Below are 23,225 nucleotides of genomic sequence, written 5' to 3'. Positions count from 1 at the left end.
CACTGTCTAGTTGTACTGGACTCAGTCTGGTGGAGGCTGTGGTAGTTGTGGTCCATTAGTCCTTTGGACTAATCTTTCCCTTGTGTCTTGTTTTCTTAATTCTCCCTTGCTCCCGAAGGGGTGAGACTAGTGGAGTATCTTAGATAGCTGCTCACAGGCTTTTAAGACCCCAGATGCTACTCACCAAGGTAGAATGTAGAACACTTTCCTTATAAACTGTGTTATGCTAGTTGAGCTAGATGTTCCCCGAGACCATGGTCCCCACAGCCCTCCACCCAGCAATTTGGTCCCTCAGGTCTTTTCCATTTTTTGAAACACTATACTTTTCCCCATACCTGATAACTCCTTTGTATTTTTTAAGTTTCAGCTCAGTTATAACTTCCTCAGTGGTCTACCATACATTTTTTAGCTTCCTCTTTACGTGATCCACAGTACCTTACATATACTCAGCGTCACACAACCCTCTTACCTCTTTCTTATTCCTATTGTTGTGTTCTCCCTTCTCTTTTTCACTTTGGTTTGGAATTGCTTATTTATCTATCTCCTCCAGGAGATTAAGATTCTTGACGTTCTGTATCTTATTCATTGTTTAATGTTTAGCACAATGTTTAGCACTTTGTTGGCACTTAAATAATATTTATTTAATAAATTGACAGCCAATACATATTAATTAGCTAAAATAGAAAGAGAGGAGCCTTATATAAGCTCAGCCTTTGGGGACAGTAAGTTGGAGTGTTGAGCAGCATTTTTATGAAAGAGGATGTTGTATAGGCATCAGAGGAAGTGAGAAACATATCAGCAAGCCAGAGGTTGCCAGTATTTTTCTAGTAGCAGCAAAGGAATTCCTAGGCACAGTGGCTTGACTAACTGCTCTTCAGTCTTCTTTATTGAAGAGCTGCCTAGCAGGCATAGAGTGTTTCACCAAGCAGGTAGAAATAGAGTTGGGCTGTTCATTATTTTCAATGTTTATTTGCATCAGATTCTTTGAATGCCTGATTCCATTTTAATTTTTAACAAATGATCCCAGCCTGGCAGGTGTTTGAGTGCATCAGCTTTCATAGGAATGTGAATAAATGAAGTTTTAAGTCAAGGTCTCCATGTTGGGTGTGAAACTTCCTAGTAGTCATGAAATTGTTATTAAACTTCAAAGAAGTATAACTGATTGTTAGAAGGGTGGAGACAGATTAGAAAGCCAAAAATATTTAAGGAATTTAAGCAGTGGAACCTGGGAAAGATGTTAGGTAGAAATAAGTTTTCTCTGTTTGTAAGTGCATTAAAAGAGAACATAGGGTTTCGATTTTATTCATTGCTTATAATATTTTGATTAAAATTTTTTTAGTTTTTGTTGTTGAGAATATATACAGCAAAACATATACAGATTCAGCACTTTCTACATGTACCATTTAGTGGCATTGATTACATTCTTCGAGTTGTGCAAGCATTCTCACCCTCCTTTTCTGAGTTTTGCCTCCAACATTAACATAAATTCACTGCCCCCTAAGGTTCCTATCTAATGTTTCAAGTTGCTGTTGTCAATTTGATCCCCTAGAGATAGTTCTTAAAAGAGCATAATGCTCAAGGCTTTTTTTTACTAGCTAAGCTAAACTATTGTTTGGTTTTAAGAAGACTTCAGGGTATATATTTTGTTTTTAAGTTTTAAAGATTATCTCAGTGCAGTATTCAGGGGTTCATCCAACCTTCATGGCTCCAGAAAGTCTAGAGTCCATGAGAATTTGGAATTCTGTTCTGCATTTTATCCCTTTTGATCAGGTTTCTTCTATAGAATCTTTGATCAAAATGTTCCTTAATGGTAGCTAGTCACCATCAAGTTCTGGTTACATGGCAAAGGAGGCAGTTGTTCATGGAGGCAATTAGCCACACATTCCATATCCTCCTCCTATTCCTGATGTTCCTTTTTCCTCTATTGCTCCAAGTGAATAGAGACCAATTGTTGTGCCTTGGATGGCACTTTCTAAAATATTTTTTAAATTTTGCTGAATATTAAAGGTATTTTTTCTGTGGCATGACCATAAATATTTGTAAGGTAAGACAAATATAACTTACCCTACATGAAATATAATTTATTTGCAGAATGGCAGAGTTGAACTACATTTCAAATGAGAAGTAAAAATTGATAGGAAGCAGTCATGTGAAACCGTGTTCAAAAGGAAAAAGCCCAAGTTTTAAAAAAAAGTCTTTTATTCTGAATATTGTTCTCTGTGTAATATTGTTTAATTTAAAAAAAAAAAAAGTTTTCAGATCCAACTGAAGATTGGTTTAGAAATATAGTTTATATTTTATTTTCTTGGATGAAACTTTAAGCATATGTTTCTAATAATTCTGTTAAAATACATTGAGTTGTATATTTTTAAAGAGAATCTGTTTTGAAAAGATTACAAAATATTTGTTTGAACAGGCTCTCAGCATCTCGATGAAAACTGTTGGAAAAGAAAAACTTTCAGAATCATTCTGCTTTCAGAGTACCCAAGCCAACTAAACTGGTACAGTTAACACTTCTCTAAGAGGCCAGGAGCCAAGAAATTTAGCACACTTCCTGGACTGCTTTTTTCAGCAGGCCTTCAAACCAACTTGGTGGTTGATATTAATACCATTGAATTTTCAGAGTAAGAAGCTTGAAGTAGAACATCTACATCTCTTTCTGTCAATATTGTCCTTGTTAATAGTCTCTTTTAATAATCCATGATTAGCTTAAGTGTCTGTTTTGGGTAGGCATTAAAGCTGTAATTCTTTCTTGAATTTTGTGGGTCATCATTCTTGCAAAGCAAGAAGTGAATACCTGGAAGAATGTGAGCCCAGATATGATTAAAATGTCTCCCAGATACAAATATTTTTACATTGACTCTTTAGTACCACTGAGTGTCATAGTAGAGATGTAAATTATATAAGACACCATAATGCCTTGGGAAGATTGATAGTAATCTCAGGCTACGAAATTTATAATTAGGAATTATTTATTCAGCCTCTTTACTCTGCTGTATTCGTTTGCATTCTTTCCCCTCGAGATGGATTGATACCACTTAATTCAGTTAGCATTTACACGCTTAGTATAGGTAGTATGTCATGATGATCCATACACCCACGTGGTTGCTCCAGTAAGTGCTATGTTTATGTACTTGTTGAATTATACTAAATAGTAGCCACCATACTTAGGTGCTATGATTTAGAGTAAATAGTAGAAGAAAGATTCAAAGATCCAGTATGCTAAGTAGAGAGACAAGACTAAGTTTAACATCTATACTACCATTTCTCTAATGTCACAGAGTTAGATGAGAAAAGTAGAAAAAAATAAAATTTCATTCTTTTGTTTTTTCAAGTGCTTCTTACAAAATTAGATTAACACTGCCTCCAGAAATGATTATCGTACCTTGATAATATTTTAAGCTTCTTTCACAACCGTAAATGTAGAGCTCTGTAGACACAGTCATAAATCTCTTAGCACTTTTTTCTTCATTATTTGGATAATTTTAAATGACAAATTATATATAGTTTGGGGCACAGTGTCTTTTGTGGCTTTAAGGGGCCTGGGAATCACCAAGGGAATGCAGATTTTTCATGCAACTCTGGCTAGTCTTTCCATTTTGGACAGTATATTACTGGAAGCTTAGAAACCAAATGGAGGGAGTTTCAGTAAGGAGCTGAAGGGGTTGATGACTGAAAATGATTGAAAACCAGAATCTTCAGTTGATTGAGACATAGTCCTGGGAAGGAAGCATAGACATAAAAAATAGCCTAGTTGAGTATGTTACTAAAATCTGAGAAAAGTAAAATGAGGCAAAATGTCTCTAGTGTCCTGGTGTCCCATTTGATACTACTTTGGAGAAGTCTCACAAGGAAGATGATTGAGATCACTAATCCTTAGTACCTGAACCAAGAAGTAGGAATTCCTTTTATCATAGGAAGTAACTTCATCTCATAGGGAAGGAGGAGAGACTCCTCAGTAGAGGAACATTTTTGTCTGTAATTTCTTTGATTTAGTGCCAAAATCTTTTTAAGAGAATATTCAGAACTGTTTAAATTTCGTTGTTAAAAACTGACAGCTGCTATATTTCTTTTTAATAACTGGTTTAAGCTCTTTCTGTTATGCCTCCTCTTTTACTAAATTCCTTGAGATTAAAAAAGCAAAGTTTAAAGTAAAAATATTAGGAGACAAAAGCTTTATTCTGTGGATTGGATAATACTTTCTTTGTGGCATTTTCTTTCCCACCAAAAGTGAGAAGTGAATTCCTTGCCTTGGTGCGTCCCATTTCTAATGGAGGACAAGAAGCTATTTTCTCCAATGGCTGACTTCCAGAATTTCTGGCTGAACGTTCTTTGTCAAGTGTATATTCCCTTCTCTAGGCCTTTCTATATAGAGCCCACAAACATCGTCAATGTGAATGATGCCATTCAGAGAGTTAGCGACCATGCTTCTGCCATGAACAAAAGGATTCATTACTACAGCCGGCTCACTGCTCCTGCAGACAAGGCTTTGGTAAGGGGCTAAGCATTACTAATTGTCTAATAGTAAGTTGAAATGAATAGTGAACAACATAAGTCAGGGCAACTCCCAGTGGTTGAATATTTTGCTGGCCATATTCTAAGGACAGCATCATGGAAAGTTGAAGATGGTAATTAATACATGTCCTACATCACAGGCTAGCTCATTCTTATCTGGCCTGGCATAGTGGTATTTGAAACAATCTATGTTGGCAGCAGCCTGAAGATATTTTGGATTAAATTCTGCTAATCCCCAATCCCAAAAGCACTGAGTAGAATATATTACTTTTGAAGTGGTAGTTTGGGTCATTAATTAATAACAAGCAATGACAGGTTCTGGTTGGTCTATTCAGTTTTTAAGTTTGAAGTTACAAGGGAAAAATGTTTCAGAAATTTTATACAGGAGTGGGAAATTGAAATATATGCATACGTACATATAATATTTTCCTGTTTAGCAGGGTCCTTTTACAGATCAAAAACAAGGATCAAAGGGCCAGATACTAAACATTTTAGGCTTTGTGAGCCATATACTGTCACATATTCTTCTTTGTTTTTGTTTTACAACCATTTAAAAATATAAAAAACATTCTTAGCTAAAAAAAAAAGTAAAAAAAAAAACACCAAACCCGTTGCTGTCGAGTTGATTCCGACTCATAGCAACCCTATGGGACAGAGTAGAAGTAACCCCACAGGGCTTCTAAGAAGCAGCCGGTGAATTCGAACTGCTGACATTTTGGTTAGCAGCCAAACGCTTAACCACTATGCCACCCGGGCTAAAGGCCAGACTTGGTCCATGGACCATAGTTTGTTGACCCTCAATCTTCTAAAACTTGTATTATTATTTTAGGGTCAAAAATATATATTATAAGTAATTTGATTGCTTATAAAAATGATCATATATGAGATATTCGTAAACTTGAAAGCTTAAAGAAAAGTGGAAATATTCTGGGAGAAAAAGTTCTGATTTTTTAATAGGTATTAGTAAGAAAAGGGGAGGAGGAAACTAATATTCACTAAATGTTTACTGTGGAGCTAAGATTGAGTTAGTCACTTGAACATAGATATCTCACTGAATCCTTACAATAGTCATGTGAAGTAAGTATTGGGTTCTCCTTAGCCAAAGTAGGGACTTCCAAAATATTCTGAGTTGGGTAATTTTTCCCCAAATTTTTTGGCATATTTTCCCCTAAACCATTATATCAATAGTCATGGTAAAGATTTGGTTCCATAATAAAATAATCAGAGCCCTGAAGTAATCTAGTATCTTCAGGCCTATGTCAGACTCCCTGGTAGTTCTAAGAAGCAAACTTCAGATACTGTCTGGATCAGTCTAGGCCTGAACGTACATTGTTTGCCTGGAAGTTAAGTCAGCATTGCACACCAAGTTGAATCCCTTTTGTTAACTGACACTGAAATGACTCTAGTAAATGGAAGTATCTAAAGTGATCTAAAATTAACAATGTGGTATGACCATTACAGTCACACTCATTTTCTGAGAATCCTAAAATTATTTCTCCAAAAAGATTTTTAAGAGAAGAACAGTAAGAAAATACAAGTTTAAGGTCTTTACAGAGTTATACATTTTTACTTATGAAAAATTTCCCATTTATTTAATTTTTTATTCTAAAATGGGGAAGGAAAGGAAATTATTTGGCTACCAGCATTCCCTGGACACTTGCTACTAAAAGGATGATTTGCACACGCCAGCAGTATCGCATCACTGGGGCTCGTTAAAAGTGCAGAATCTGATGCCTCTCTCCAGACCTACTATATCAAAATTTGCACTTAGGGCAAGATTCCTGTGTGAATCATATGAACTTCAAAGTTTGAAAAGCACTGCCTTAGACTGCTGCCAGTGGGATCCAACCTTCTAATTTTTCTGTATCTCCTAAGAATTTGCCACTTCTTATCCGTTAGCTTCTAATCCTGCCCCACATAACTTTCAATTTTCTCTTTTCTGAGCTTGCTTTGCTAGCTATGGTGATTTAGCTCCTGCTTGCTACAGACATGGTCCTGACCTTTTTTCTTTTTCATTCCATGGCAGAAGACGACAGAACTCAGACCCAAGAGAACTGTAGGTAAAAACAAGGCAGCAGACCCATTTCATAGATGCTTTCGTATCTCTAGAAAGTAGGTGTTTCCAAATCCACACCATGCATGGCATTCAAGACATTCTTTGCCCAAAAGACACCACCAATCGTACACATAAGGGAGAAAGACTTCACACTTTTTCTTTTTGTACAAATCCATGTCTCCCTACCAATCCTGTCTCCCAACTGAAGCCTAATATTCGATCTGTTCTTTGAAGTTTTCCCCAACTGTTCTTGCCCTCATTAATTTTGTTTGTCATTCCTGTAATACAGCACACTACCGAGTTTAACACCTAATTTTTATTCTGTATGGTAACTAGTAACCGTTTGCCAGTCAAGTCAATTCCGACTCGTGGCGAACCCATGTGAGTCAGAGTAGAAACTGGGCTCCATAGGGTCTTCAGTGGCTGATTTTTTGGAAGTAAATCACCAGGTTTTTCTTCCCAGGCACCTCTGGGTGGATTCAAGCCTCCAGCCTTTCAGTTAGCACCAAAGCGCATTAACCGTTTGCACTACACAGGGCCTCCAGTTCTGTCTAATTGTTTCATGTGTCTTTCAACTGGAATTTCAATTCTTTGAATTTAAGGGTTATATATTATTTTTCTCTTGAATGCTAAACCTAGCTAAAAGTTGTAGATTTACATAATAGGTGCTACGTAAAAGATTGTTGAAGTCAATTCCTATGCTTTTAGCTACTATATGTAAGGACTATATATTCTCAAGAGATATTCTCAGGGAGGTGGGCAAAATTACCTCAGAAAACTATTTTTTATCCCTCCAAATTAAGAGGGTAGGATTAGGAAGACATGTATGGGCACAGGGTGAGCTATACTCATAAGAAACATATCTATTCAATCGTTCTCTCTTTGTTTTCAATCTCTCTCTGTTGGCTCCTTGCCTTTCTTTTGTTTACATGCTTAGATCTCTTCCATCTTTAAAAATCCTTGCTTTTGCCTTTTCCTTAAGCTGTTGCTTTAGCTCACTTTTTTCTTCTGCAACCAAAACATTTAAAAGAATAGTCCATATTTACTATTGCTTTCTTCACCTATGAACTCCTCAATTCTTTATAGTCTGAGTTTCTCACCTACCAGTTTGCTTAACTCACCCTTCTATAAGTGTTCAGTGACCACTTGGTTCTTGAAATTCCCCTCACATAAGCCCCAAGTCTTCATTTATAATTCTTGATCTCAGTCTTTGCTGACTCTTCTTCCGAGAAAATATTTTGACTGTTGACATATTCAAGAAATTTATTCTTATTTCAGATGGAGAGTTTATGGTCTTTAAATTCTTACTCCTTTAGATCGTCTATTACATTAGGAAAAAAATCATTAATCAGAGCTGCATACTGTTTATTTGTTCATCATATTTAGAAATGTGTCTAGAGTCAGGTATTCTGCTGTATAGAAAATACCCTATTTTGCACATTACTGGTTCTCACACTGCAGCACATTTCTCTATTTTTCTTTTTACCAGATTGCCCCAGATCATGTAGTTCCAGCACTAGAGGAGTGCTATGTGTATAGTCCACTGGGTTCTGCTTATAAACTAGAAAGTTACACTGAAGGATACGGTAAAAACTCCAGTTTGGTAACCATGTGAGTAAAACTACTTTCTGGAGCATAACTAAAACTATATATGAATGAAAATTACTGATCATTTTTGTCTTAATTATAATGTTTAAAGAGTCAAACTCCATATTTTTACTGCTGCTACTTTGTGCTTTCAGTTTTATGATTTGGAATACCATGATGGGAACATCTATACTAAGTATTCCTTGGGGCATAAAACAGGTAATATGATTTTTTAACACAATTTTTGCCTGAACTTTCTTCTCTTTATAAGTTTTACAGTAGAGGTTTTAATAAGTCTACAGAAAGGTTTTTAAAGAAGGTAGATGATTAGGTTTAGTGTTCCGTTAGTTCCCAGGTTTTTATCGTGATTGTTTAAACTCATTGCCATCAAGTAGATTCTGACTCATAGTGACCCTAAAGGACAGAGTAGAACTGCCCTATGGGGCCATTTCCAAGGCTGTAAAGGTGACTACCACATCTTTCTCCTGCAGAGTAGCTGGTGGGTTCGAACCACTGACGTTTCGGTTAGCAGCTGAGTGCCTAACCACTGTGCCACCAGGGCTCCTTCATGATTGTTTAGGGTAACATAATATGTATGGTTGTATATGAATTTGTTCTTACATGACGCTATATGTTGCTGTGTATTTTTATATTTACACAGGCTGGATTTACTACTGGAATGTGTGTCATCGTGCTGATGGGCCTTTTAACACTTTATTGCTGCTACAGAGTAGTGAAATCACGGACTATGATATGTAAGAATTTTACACAGTGAAAATAGATTAGTGATGTGTGTATTAATATTTCCCACTAAAGTAGATAACTAATACGTATGTTACACAAATGTGTGTTAACTGTCTATTTTGTGCGTAGAGATTTACTTCTTTAATTCATAGCATTCTGCTGAACTGGTATGTTAATGCATCAGTGGTTGCGTTTGAAATGAATGAGGCTGGGAATTCTTTGCAGAATAAATTCACTTTGGTACTAGTCCCCTCATAAGAATAACAATTTTTTTTTTAAGTTATATTTTTAAATAAGGCCTATGCCAAAACTAAATTGAGAATTCTAAGATTCTAATCAGTTAATGGTGACTCGTTTTGATCTATACATACCAAAAGACCTAAATGCTGGAATCTCCTAAAAGTAAGAAATTACAACTAGAAAGATGTTAAAATATAAGCAATGTGGCTTTTGTAGTAAATTTTTTAAGTTGTACCAGTGCATTACCTCCATTCATCTCTACATTCTGGATCAGCAAAACATCTTTTTTAAGTTGTTTTTAAGCAGTTTAAGACCTAAATAGATGTGCATTATTTTATTGAATCTTAGCAAGTGTGAGTCAACAGACCAGGTTTTGTGTCCAGTTTTTTTTTTTCTGTCTTTACTAAGCAGTTTCCTTCTTTATGTTAACCAAATCTAGTCTTAATCACTGAGGGAGTATTGCTTAAAAATCTTGAGAAATTTGTTCTAGTTCCAAAATGGAAAGGGGAACTATTTTTAACTTTTGGTTTCTGAGGCAAATTTCAACTGAACTTAGAAGATCTTTTTAAATATATGCAATAAGTTTTCTGTTTGATTTGTGCTTGTCTAATTTGGGGTCTCTTTTTAAATGAGAATATAGCCTCAGCTCAGTTCACTCTATAACTGTTAAAGAACAGGTAACGCCAATGTTATTTAAACTGTTACATACCATTTGAAAAGTTGAACTTTCATCAGTTCATTTTGCAGAGTCAGCACAACCCAAATACAAAACCTGACAGTATCAAAAAGAAAAAAAACTTGTAGGTATAAAACCTCTATATAAAACTATTAGATAGGAGTCCCTGGATGGCACAAATAATTAAGCACTGGACTACTAACCTAAAGGTTGACAGTTCAGACCCACCCAGAGATGCCTCAAAAGTAAAGCCTGATGATCTGCTTCCAAAAGGTTTCAGCCTTGAAAACCGTATAGAGTACAGTTCTACTCTGCACACTTGGGGTCATCATAAGTCATAGTCAATCCAACGGCCACTAACAACAACATCAGACATACAAAAATGTATTTTAGATGGATTAAAGACAAATGTGGAAAAAAAAAACCCATAATCTTAGAAGAAAATTTAAAAGGTTATTTGATAACCTAGTAATTGAGGAGATTTTTGTAGCCAATACAGAAAATCTAGAAGCTTTAAGAAAAAATATATCAGAGTTACGAATCATCATCAAAAATCATCCTGACAGATAATGAATTAACCAGGAGGGCATTTGAAAAAAACTACGTGCCTCCAAGGTAGGGTCTGTATTCAAACTAACTTGTGGAAAACCAAATCCATAAAGACCTTTCTTAAAAGTTATATGAAACCCTTAGATCAAAACATTAGTTTATTTGCATATGTAATTTGTAAACCCGTAGGAGATATTTATTATCCAACAGTCATTAAACACCTTTTCTGTGCTATGTGAATACTATTCTCTGTGTTCATCAGGGCCCAATATAGGCTAAAAGCAAGTTCACTGAAACAGCTTCGCTTGCCTTTTGATTCTGGAGACCCCAGTATCTATAAAAATGAATAGAAGAATTAAATATAGTGGTGCTGTACTTACAGTGGGCCAGTATATGGGGAATAAACAGATGCATCATTGTTGCTACTTATGTATGTATAGCTTTTCTCTTTCCCCCCAGTGTGAAACTAGACGAGTCTTTGAAACAATTATTCTTGACACTGGTATTATCCTTAGCTTCTTTATCTGTAAATTATCATGTTCTAATGTCTTCAGCTTGTCAGGTTTCATCACCACTTTCTTTCATGTAATAGCCACCTTATTTTGCCAAAGAGATGACAGAACATCAGTTTCTGTAGATTCATCAAACATGATGGTTAGCTCAAAGGAGTTCTGAGCTTGGAGTCATAAAAGAACCAAAAAACCCAACGTTTTTGCCATCGAGTTGTCTCCGACTTATGGCAACCCCTTGTGTGTCAGAGTAGAACTACACACCATAGAGTTTTCAGTGGCTGAATTTTCAGAATTAAATCTCTAGGCCTTTCTTCTGAGGTACCTCTGGGTGAACTTGAACCTCCAATCTTTTGGTTAGCAGCCAAGCTCTTAACTGTTTGTGCTACCCAGGGACTCCTACAGAAGAACACAGAGTGAAATTATCCTTTGACGACAACTAAAATAATCTTTTATGGTTTAAATATATCTATATTCTTACTCTTTATTTAACATTAAAATATAAAACAAAAAAATTTTCAATATTGTTGTACCCCCACCATAGCAATATTTTTTCTTCTTTGTGTTTTTATATAAATTCCTAGAGTTATCATATTGTATTACAGTTTTGTTTTTACTTCATCACTTATTTTTTAGTAAATTCTTTGTCAACGTTTTTTTGTCTCTTAATTATATACAGTTGCACACTGTAACACTATTTGTTTAACCATTGCCCTTTTTGCTATTGTAAATAATTCTCCTCTAAAAATATTTTATGCATACCTCTGCATTCTTTTAAATTACTTTCTTAAACTTTATTTCTACAAGTAGGGAGTAAGAAAAATTGTTACATTTCTTTCTGAAAGAGTTGTACTAATTTATAGTGGCATCAGATATGAATAAATTATAATGTTTCCCTGAATCTTGCCATTATTTTGTGTGGTTCCCTTATTCTTTTGGTTTGTTTATCTTGTTTTGTTTAATGCTTGAAAAGTGGTACCTTTTCAGGACTCATGTTACTGTTAAACATTTTTTCATAAGTAGTGATTTACTATTTATACTTTCTTAATTGCATTATTTATTCATATCCCTTTCCCATTTATTTACAAGTCCATTGGTGCTTTTGTAGATGTGCTAAGTTCTTCATATGGTGTAGACATTAACCCTTTATTTGTTATTTCTTGTAAATTTCTTTCCCATTCAGTATTTGATTGATTTTTATAATACAAAGTTTTGTTTATATCTGCCTGTCTTTTACACTGTAATTTTTATTTCTTCAGTTGATAGAAAAGGATAACCTTTCAGAATCTATTTCCATGTTATGTTCTATTTTTTTTTTAATTTTGTAATTCTTAACTCACTTATCTGGAATTTAAATTGCCATGTGGTATAAAGTGTGAATCTGAGAAAACTCTTCTCCATGTTGCTATCTGGCTATGCCAAAATATTATTATTAAATAATGTTTCCGATCCCTTACTGATGGGTTTGTGTAGCCTTGGTTTATAAATTACTTTTATTAATAAATGAAATTTATGATACTATAATCCATTTCTCAGATTATTTCATTGATTTCTTTTTTATGTGTTATATTTCATTGATTTCTTTTTTATGTGTTCATTCTATAGTGTTTTAATTGCTGTTATTTGAGAATATGTTCTAATATCTGTTGGTGAAATAGCCATAATCTCTTGCTAAATATTTTTTAATTTGGAGAACACAAATCATAAATATGAAAATGTGATCAACATCTAATTTTATTCTTTCTCTTTTATTTTTATGTAGCTTCATTAGATACCACTACCTGGGAATATCCAGATGTTTGCAGATATTATTTTGGCTCTTTTGGGCAGTGGTCAAGTCTTCTTTTCTCCTTGGTGTCTCTCATTGGAGCAATGATAGTTTATTGGGTGCTTATGTCTAATTTTCTTTTTAATACTGGAGAATTTATTTTTAGTAAGTATCCATATCATTCATTAACACATTGCTGCTATAATGTTTTAGTTCCAGTCTTAAATTTCAGGTCTGGGAATAAATAAAATAAGATGTAATCTTTGTAATTCTGGAAAATATATTTGACTCAGGTTGTCTCCTATGGTTATGATCTCAAATATAATGTGTATGTTCCTTTGCAAAAATTATTTGAGTAAATAACATTTTTTTTCAAAATCTCTAGTTACCAAAGTATTCCTAAGCCCCAGAAGATGTTTTAAGCACTATTTCAACCTTTACCACAAAATTTTAGTGTAACAAAAAAGGTTATGAAATTCATTAGTGTTTGTTGCTAAAGAATTGGACATGTAGACTTTTCAGAACATTAGGGTCTAAAATTAGGAAACAGTAGAATAATGGAAATTATATGGTAAATAAATTATTGACATACCACAGAACTGTAGTCTATTCAGGTGGACTCAGCCCGAGTACATTTTATACTATTTTTGAGTTGGATAGAAAAAGTTCATTTTATATTAAATAAGATTCTAAATTTTTTTTTCCTCATGACTAGTAGACCTAAACTTTAATATGTGTATAGCTGCTTTAAATTAAAAAAAAAAAAAAACCATTGCCATCGAGTCGATTCTGACTTATAGCAACCATATAGGAAAGAGTAGAACTGCCCCATAGTGTTCCCAAGGAATGGCTGGTGGATTCAGACTGCTGACCTTTTGGTTAGTAGCCAAGCTCTTAACCAGTGTGCCACCAAGTCTCCGTTTTAAGTAAGCCCTATATATTTAAAATCTAGATTTACATGAAAACCAAATTTCAAAATAAATTCTAACATACTCACAACAGCTAATTTCCCTAAAAGCTTTACTGTTGAAGGGGGGAGATAATTTCTGTTTTGATCTTAAACAATAATACTGGCATTTTAGTTAATTAAGTTTTTTTATTATAAAGTTTTTTTACTGTATGAAATTATGAAATATTTCAGACTACAACATGCAGAAGCTAATATAAATCCTAGTGTACCCACTAGTGAGCTTTAACAAGTCTTAATATTTTGTCATGTATGCATTAGTTCTCTTTTCTAATAGGAAGAAAATATTATACATATAGTTGAAGCCCATGTGTACTCCTTCTTAATTTCATTTTCTTTCTTCCCTAAATTTGGTGTTTATCATTCTTATGCATGATTTTGTACTTTTACTACATCAGTATATGTGCAACATATAGTATTATTTTGCATGTCTTTAATCTATATAAATGCTTTTGTAACTTGCTTTTTGTCAGTCATCATTTTTGTTAATACACAGTCTGTACGTTTTCCCTGCTTTATAGTATTCCATAATATGAACTTACCACAACTTCTTTATCCATTCCCTTGTTGATGGAATTTAATGTGTTTTCAGTTTTTTTGCTATTACAAACAAAGCTTCAAGTAAACATCCTTGTTTCTGTCTTCTTGCATACATACGGGAAAGTTTCTCCAGGCTTTGTATCTATAAAAAAAATTGCTGGAATTTAGGATATTCATATTTTCAACTTTACTAGAAATTGCCACATTGTTCTTTAGCATGCTTGTACCAGTTACATTCTTATCAACAGTTTATGAAAGTTTCCCTTTTTCTACATCCTCACCCAAAGTTGGTATTATCAGACTTTTTCATTTTGTCACTCAGGATATGGTTTTAATTTTCATTTCTTCTCATAAGACATTTTTTTCTTAATTAGGTTGGCATTCAAATGCTTTTTCATATCCTTTCCCATTTTTCTATTGAATTGTTGATGTTTTTTCCTATTTATTTTTAGGAAGGCTTTGTAAAGTTTGAATACTAGTTTTTTATTCACTATTTGGTTCAAATATCTTGTAGCTAATGGAGTGTCTTCATTTGTATATGGTGGCTCTAACGTTCAAAAGTTTTTTTATTTTACTTTCCAATTGATCAGTCTTTTCCGTTATGGTCTTTTACTCTTCCACATACATTTTAGAATCACCTATTATGTTTCACAGAAGAATCCCAATAAGAATTTGATTGAAATTGCATTGAATTTATCAGTCAGTGAGAAGAGAATTGATGTCACTAGGGTATTGAGTTTAAGATTTGATTGGAATTGCATTGAATTTATAGATAAGGAGAAAATTGATGTCATTAAGATGCTGAGTCTTCCTATCCGTGATCATGACGTGACATCCTCTTGGTGCTTTTTCTGTTGTTAAAAACTAGGTCTCAAAGCAATACTTCTATGTTTTATTCTATGAGTTTTATAGTTTTCGTTCTTACATTTAGATCTTTGATCCATTTTGAGTTAATTTTTGTATAAAGTGTGAAGTATGGGTCCAATTTCTTTCTTTTGCATGTGAAGATCTAGTTTTCCCAGCACCATTTATTGAAGAGACTTCTTCCCCACTGGATGGACTTAACACCCCTGTTGAAGATCAGTTAGCCATAGATGAATTAATTTATTTCTGGACTCTTAATTCCATTCCATTGGTCTATGTTCCTATTACCAAACTTTTTAAATTACTCTAACTTTTGTATGTTTTGAATTTGGGAAGTGTAAGTCTTCCTACTTTGTTCTTTTTTGAGATTAGGCTGGCTTTTTCTGGCCCCTTGCAATTCCATATAAATTTGAACACTGGATTTTCCATTTCTGCAAAGAAGGCTGTTGGAATTTTGATAGAGATTGTGTTACGTCTATAGATCTTAGCCATAAAATTTTGACAATTGGATAGGCTACATCCATGTAACCCACAAACTCTGATGAAATAGAACATTTCCATCTCCTCAGAAAGTAATGATATATTATTTGTTTACATATTCAAAATATTTGTTGCTTTATAAAGGAACCTAATTTATTTTTTAATGTTTATCTTAAATCTAACCAACTTGCTAAATTCTTACAGATTCTAATAATTTTGTAGACTCACATTGGATTTGTTGTTTAATTATGTAAGCTATGTGTAATGAAAGTTTCTTCCTGTCTAATTCTTATTATATATAGATATATATGCACATATTTATATTTATATAAATGCACACATATATATATATATCTACACATACACACACATACATATGTATATGTATATGTATGTGTGTGTATGTACAGGCATGTATGTATTTTTTTTAAGTGTAAAGTTGCACACAAACATGCTAGTGGACATCCTTATAAGTTCCTGAAGAAATCTTTGTAATGTTTCACCATTAAATGTTATGTTTGTTGTGGTATATTGGTTGTAAGTCATAAAGAAGTTTATAAAGAAGTTCTCACCTACTGTTGCTTTCTTAAGTACTTTTATTAATGTGTGTTGAATTTTATTAAATACTTAATCTTTATTTCTTGAGATGATCATAAAGTTTTTCTCCTTTAAATGGTTAATGTAACGAATTAAATGAATACATTTTCTAACATTTAAACCATTCTTATATTCTGGGATAAACTTAAATTAGTCATGTTTTATATTTTTTAATTCCTTCCTAGATTCAGTTTGCTTTGGGGTTGGTGATGGGCTTATATTTTATTTAGAATTTTTATGTCGGTTCTTAAGAGATATTAGCCTATATTTTCCTTCTTATGCTGTCCTTGATGAGTCTCAGTGTATTGGTTTCCTAGGGCTGCTGTAATAAATTACCACAAACTGGGTGGCTTAAAACAACAAAAATTTATTCTCTCAGTGTTCTGGAGGCCAGACATTAGGTGTCAGCAGGGCCATGCTCCCTCTGAAAGCTCTACCAAGAATCCTTCCTTGCCTCTTCCTAGCTTCTGGTGGTTACCAGCAATCCTTGACATTCCTTGGCTTGTAGCTGCATCACTCTAGTTTTTGCCTCTGTCTTCACAAGGCCATCTTCACTTGTGTCTGTGTCCAAATTTCCCTCCTTTTATAGGACACCAGTCATTGGATTTAGGGTCTACTCTAATCTAGTATGACTTCATTTTAACTTGATTACATCTGCAAAGATCCTATTTACAAATAAGGTCACATTCTGAGGTTCTGGATGGGCATGAATTTTTGAGAAATACTATTCAAACTACGGAAACCGTGGTGGCGTAGTGGTTAAAAATATTTATAGATGAAAGACTTTAGAAGGTGATAGATTTAGCATCTTCATTCAATTTTAAATTTTATTTTTTCCCTTAATTTTTAGATTTTATTCATCACATTAATGACACAGATTCTGTACTGAGTACCAATGATAGCAACCCTGGTAAGTAGTTTGGAATTTAGAGTTTAGTTTGTTCTTTATTCCCCACCTTGCTCCAAAAAGGATTTAGGATAGAACCTATGACTTTATTTTAGGTAAATGATTAGCAGAACCTCTATATCATTATGCTAACTGAGCTAGTACTGAATTGTTGGCAGTCACTGTGTTTAAACAAACAAACAAAACTTCCAGTCAGGTAACATTTAGATCACAGTATACAATTCACAATTTTGAACTGACAGCTATAGTATACATATTTGCCTGTGAATAAGCAATAAATATTTTTAAGAACCTGTATTACTGATGATCATTGGATAATGATTATTTTATCTCTGTAAACATAGTTTTCTGTTTGTTAGTTTTAGATATTTATTGTCTTAGTCACTAATATATAGAATATGCAGATGTAATTTACAACTTACAGAATAATTTCCTAATAACAAACAAAGATTAGTGAATATGGAAAAATAAACTGAAGCTTTAGCCAAAAAAAAAAAAAAAAACTTAATTTCTTAGAAAGTTTCCTTTAATTAGTTTATTTATTAAAATAAATCCTTGGGGCCTTTGGGTTTAATCCGGTATGATAGTCAAAGGGAAAGTGGATATAAAAGGTAATGCAGGGTGGGACCCATAAAACTCATTGCCATCAAGTTGATTCTGATTCATAGAGACCCTATAGGACAGAGTAGAACTGCCCCAGAGGGTTTCCAAGGAGCAGCTGGTGGATTTGAACTGCCGACCTTTTGTTTAGCAGCCAAATGCTTAACCACTGCACTGTAGGGTGGGAGGGAGAGGGAAAGGAGGAGTCGATGCTTAGGGGACACTGAGCTTCTCTTAAGGGTGATGGTATCCTTTGGGAATGGATTAGGATGATGGCTGAACAATGCAATGAACATAATTAATATCACTAAACTGTACATGGAGCCCTGTTGGTGCAGTGGTTAAGAGCTCGGCTGCTAACCAAGAGGTCAGCAGTTCCAATCCACCAGAAATATTGAGTGTTTTATTACATATATATTTACCACAATAAAAAATCACATACACAAAAGCTATGGTAACTTTGTTACCAATTAATACTGTTAACCTTGAATATCACCTAAAGCTTTCATGTATTTAGGTTACAGGAATATTAAATTGATGTGACTTTGCTGGAGGTAAACATTGATCACTAAGAGGACAATTCATTCAGCAAATACTTATTAAGCCAATTATGTATCAGGAACTATTCTAGGTTCTGGGGATATAATAATGAATAAACAGACAAAAATCCACTCATGAAGCATATGCTCCATTGTTTGCTATTCAGTGTATCCTTTGCCCCTTAATCTCACCTGATTAACCTGAAGAACACACACACATACACACACACACCTATACCTTTGAATAATTATACTAAAATCTCTTCAAAGGACCAAATAACATCCTTGACTTAAAAGAGAAAATTATCTGATATGAATTGATGAATGTAGTTATTAATATCTAATAGTATTATTTCTTCTCCTATAGGGAGTCAGTTCATTCTTAACTTCATGAATATATAATTACACAATTACATTTGAAGAGCACAATCAGCAAAGTCCATTGACTTTGCATAGTGATATTTTATAACAGCACCTCTTGATTCTTCCTCTGATGTTTATTTTGAGATAAATAATGTGGCAAATAGTGACAGCATTAAATGAACTATCTCAATTAATTTAAAAAATTACAAGTAATGTTTATTGAACACTTACTGTTCAGACATTGTTCTAAATGTTTTATAGCAACCCTATAAGATATATACTACTTATAAGTAGATATCCCTACTTTCTAGATGAAGAAACAAAGGCACAGAGAAGTTAGTGACTTGCCCAAAGCCATATAACTATTAAATGGAAGTGTTGGGAGTCATTATTCAGTCAGGTTATTAATGTTGCCTATGCTCTTAACCACGGTATTTATTAGCACAAGAAAAATTCAAGTTAATTTACTTTTGTCCAGAGCATAGAAGAAAAGAGCACGTTAAAGCGCTGACTAAGAGAGAAGGAAAGGAAAATTAAATGCTTGGGTTTGTGGCATGCCAAGTAATGGATAGAGAAAAATGTTTAAAATAGAACTTAAAACGAATATATCACTTTCCCTTTGACAGATGATGAGTATGAATAGCCTTGGTTGCTTAGTATGAGTATTTTTCACCAGCATTAAGAGTTTTTTTACTAAGCTAGTTATCAACAAAGTTCTATTATGAAATTAGAAACACAGTGAGAATGGTTTGTAATCTGTTTGATAACGGAAATTGTCACCTGCAGATCAGTGTTAGGAAAAATACATTTTGCAGACTTTCTAGTTTTCTAGTATCTCCTGGGCTCTTAGGTTGTTATCAAGTGTCATAAACTGCCAGGAGAATTACTGTGGATTACTGGAATTCAAGGTTCTTAAGCTTTAATCAGTGCTTAGGTTTTGGGAGTATCATGGTAGCTGTTGCAATGATATCTACTTTTTATTCAAAACCCATAGTTTTTGTTTAGAAATCTACAGAATCTAAAAAATCTATGAGAACTACTCTTTGGCCTTTGTATGAATACTTAGTGCAATAAACAGTTATCGTCAGTGATATTTTTTATATAGTACATAAATAAGACCAAACAGCATACAGTCTAATATTTTCTCTCTGGCAATGGAACCAATGGATATTTAGTGGGGTATTCTTACAGCTTCCAGTAGAAGTTAGGGATATTCTTGAAAATTTTTTAAGATTCCCCCACTTTTAATTATTTATTTATAGTTAGAAGATTCCTAATTTGTCTAAGTATAACCCTCTTTTTCCCAGAAAGGAGAAACTTAATGCTCAGGGTAAAAGCTGAGGCAGGTAGAGCAAACATCAGTCTCTGGGAACAGTTATTTTCTGTTTTTCATGATCTTTTCTAATCTGATGCTTTCCTGTTGCAGTGATTTGTCCAAGTGCCAGTAGTGGTGGCCATCCTGACAATAGCTCTATGATAATTTTCTACGCCAATGAAACGGGAGTCCAACAGTTTGAAAAGTGGTGGAATAAGTCCAAGACAGTGCCCTTTTACCTCATAGGGCTCCTTCTGCCACTGCTCAATTTCAAATCGCCTTCATTTTTTTCAAAGTTTAATATCCTAGGTAAGCCAAGGCACTGAGTTGTGGAGCCTCTATGTAATAGAGTAAATACGGTGTTCTGTGGAAAAATGGTCTGGCTGGTGAGAGACTTGCTTTCCATACCTGTTCATCTATGTTTAATTTGTTCATTCATGTATTACCTTGGTTTTGGTTTTCTTTATGGAGTCTGGCCCAGAGAAAAAAGTAGTCGACAATTTCAAGTACCTTTTTTTTTTTTTTTTTGAGACATGAGTTATTAGGTTTCCCATTGTATCCTATTGAACAGTTGTTCCTCATTTCTGCTCAGGGTAAGATCAGAGGATATAGACTAAATTTTCAGAAGAGATCCAAATTGGAGAGCTGAGTGAATTCTGAACTCCAAGGGTTAGAAACATTAAAACTTTTTAAGGAAGGTTATGTTATATTTTTTCCTACAGTTTTTATTTAAGAGTATCACACAAAATCATCACCTAACTTTCAACCTGGGAGATCATTCTCTAGCTTAGGCTCCTTAGCTTTATTCTGCTTATGTTCTCTTCCTCAGTGCTTTTTCTTTCTTGGAATAGTATTGCATCCTTAAAGGAACAGACCTCTTTGTGTGAGCCCTGTTTTTCAGAGATCACCAAAGGAATGTTTTGACCCTATCTTCTCTTACAACACTGAGCCTTAAGATGGCAGAAGAAACCCACCAAGAGTTCTGATGAAAGCTCAGATCTGGTTAACATAAGACAAGGATATCATTCAGAAGTAATTAATAAATCCAAATAGACCATAGGATTTCAGTTTCTCCCTATAGTTCTGATCTTCTGGTAGGCAGTCTAGAGTAAAAAAATAAGATTATCCATCACATCAGGGAACCAGGAGGTGGCTTTTGGGTTTCCAGAAAATCAAAGGAGGAGGTAAGGCTATGACTCTATATCTCTCTGCCTCAAAACAGGATTCACTATAGGACTGCCATACACACAGAAAATGAAGAGTTGTGGTTATATAAACTATGGCCTCTTATTTTCATCGTTTCTGAATCACCTAATCTCCAAACCCACAGTAGAGCTTATGTAGTGCATTTGTGGTTTCCTAGTTTGCTTATTGACTTTCCTAAATCTATAGCTTCTTTAGAGGAATTAGCATCTAACAAGCTTCCTGGTTTTTCTGACTCTACTCCATAATGACTGGACTTAATTCCTTAAAGGTAATAATACTCTAACTTTTAGACTACTAAAAATTTCTGAATGCCTGCTTTACCGTATCTATTATATTTATGATACCTTGGATTGGAATCTGGAATCTTTCCATCACAAATAGTATTACCCAATCAAAACTTCATCTAGGCACTAGAGCAGATTGTTCATTGGTTATTATTTGGTTTATCAGTATCTTAGTCACCTAGTGCTGCTACAACAGAAATACCACACGTGGATGGCTTTAACAAAGAGAAATTTATTTCTTCACAGTGAAGTAGACTGAAAGTCCAAATTCAGGGCGTCAGCTCCAGGGAAAGGCTTTCTCCCTCTGTCAGCCTTCCAATCAGTGTTCCCCCGGACTAGGAGCTTCTCCACACAGGGACCCCAGGTCCAAAGGACGCACTCTGCTGCTGGCACTGCTTTCTTGGTGGTATAAGGTCCGCCTGTCTCTCTGCTCACTTCTCTCTTTTATATCTCAAGAGGATTGCCTCAGGACACAATCCAATCTTGTAGATTGAGTCCTGCCTTACTAACACAACTGCCACCCATCCTCCCTGATTAACATCATAGAGGCAGGATTTACAACGTATAGTAAAATCACACAATACCAGGAATCATGGCCCGGCCAAATTGATACGCACATGTTTTGGGGGACATAATTCAACCCATGACAATTAGCTTTTTCAAAAGTATTTATGATCCACATTTATTACTTTTCTTTCTGCACTTTTTTATCATCCTACACTAATATTGTGACAGTCTTTTCCAGCCTATTGTCTAACACTTCAAATACAAAGAATAAAAGTCTTTTTCATGTTGTATCATGTAACCTTACAATTTTATAATGGTTTCTCTGTTTGTATGCTCCATTAAACTCAGCTCATAAGTAAATAAAGCAGTTTTGCATTCAGTTTTACCTTCATCTAGTTCATCTTAGGTCTACTATATAGTTTTTGAGGGACTTCTTTGTTTCATTTTCTGATAACTCACTTAGCTGTTTTCCTGGAAACCAAGCTAGTTTTTAGATCCCATCTGGGTTTTAGTTGGGGTAATCAGTGGACTCAGAAGATAAAAATTTTCCATACTTTGCTGAGAATGTGGAAACTAAACTTGATTTTTAAAAAGCCTGTAAAACTCACAAAGATGATAAACAATTTCTGAATTTTTTCTCACAGGCACAGTATCCGTGCTCTTTTTGATTTTCCTTGTCACCTTGAAGGCTGTTCGCTTGGGATTCCATTTGGAATTTCATTGGTTTACACCAACAGAATTTTTTGTACCAGGTGAGCTGTTATAGACAAATAAAAATTAAATTACAATGGGATCTTTAAGTTAACTACTCTTATATGCTGTTCTAAAATAAGTAATGGTAAGTTTTATGCTTATCATTTTTATTAATGCTGTTAATAACAGTTGAGATTACTTTGGTTTTCTTGAAGTTAGAAGTAAACAAGACCCTTTGTCCTTTTTACTTGGGAGTTGAAATTCATTGAAGTTATATTACAGTTAGAAAATCAAGAACTCATTCTCTAGATTTTTCTGAGGAAACGTATTCCTAGAATTTCAGAGACTTAGAACATGGTCAGTGATTAAAGTATGCAGATAATAACTGCTCATTAACGTTATTGTTGCCCTTATGGGCTTTTCTATTTTTCAGGCTAATTAAGATGATGATGATTAAATGTTTTCTTCACTCTCTCTTTTTTTTTCTCATGGTTATAACTTGGCATTTTCTTCAGTATCACCGAAATTTAGGAGTATTTTGAACATGATAAAAGCACTGTGAAACAATGAAAAGATAATGCAAAATGAAGAGACGGATTAAGAGCTTGGCTGCTAACCAAAAGGTCAGCAGTTCAAATCCACCAGCTGCTCCTTAGAAACCCTATGGGGCAGTTCTACTCTGACCTGTAGGGTTGCTATGAGTCAGAATGACTTCATGG

General features: G+C 34.3%; 1 protein-coding gene across 3 annotated transcripts in view; it reads left to right on the top strand.

The window, feature by feature from the left end:
* Positions 1-23,225, top strand: part of SLC38A9 (solute carrier family 38 member 9) — a 96,097-nt gene that overhangs the window by 29,794 nt on the left and 43,078 nt on the right. Inside the window, exons 4-12 of one of the 3 annotated variants that reach the window (XM_023734977.1) lie at positions 4,360-4,492; positions 6,542-6,571; positions 8,061-8,182; positions 8,314-8,377; positions 8,820-8,913; positions 12,639-12,809; positions 16,943-17,002; positions 19,928-20,125; positions 22,458-22,565. In XM_023734977.1, the coding sequence (XP_023590745.1) occupies positions 4,360-4,492; positions 6,542-6,571; positions 8,061-8,182; positions 8,314-8,377; positions 8,820-8,913; positions 12,639-12,809; positions 16,943-17,002; positions 19,928-20,125; positions 22,458-22,565 (980 nt within the window). Of the gene's footprint in view, positions 1-4,359; positions 4,493-6,541; positions 6,572-8,060; positions 8,378-8,819; positions 8,914-12,638; positions 12,810-16,942; positions 17,003-19,927; positions 20,126-22,457; positions 22,566-23,225 lie in introns of all 3 variants that reach the window. The other 2 variants (XM_004380471.3, XM_023734978.1) reach the window with 2 other exon arrangements.

The sequence above is a fragment of the Trichechus manatus genome, unplaced genomic scaffold (assembly GCF_000243295.1).
Source record: "Trichechus manatus latirostris isolate Lorelei unplaced genomic scaffold, TriManLat1.0 scaffold00074, whole genome shotgun sequence".
Taxonomy (NCBI): Eukaryota; Metazoa; Chordata; class Mammalia; order Sirenia; family Trichechidae; genus Trichechus; species Trichechus manatus.
Note: the sequence above shows the minus strand (reverse complement) of the source record. Positions and strands in the feature narration are given on the sequence as shown.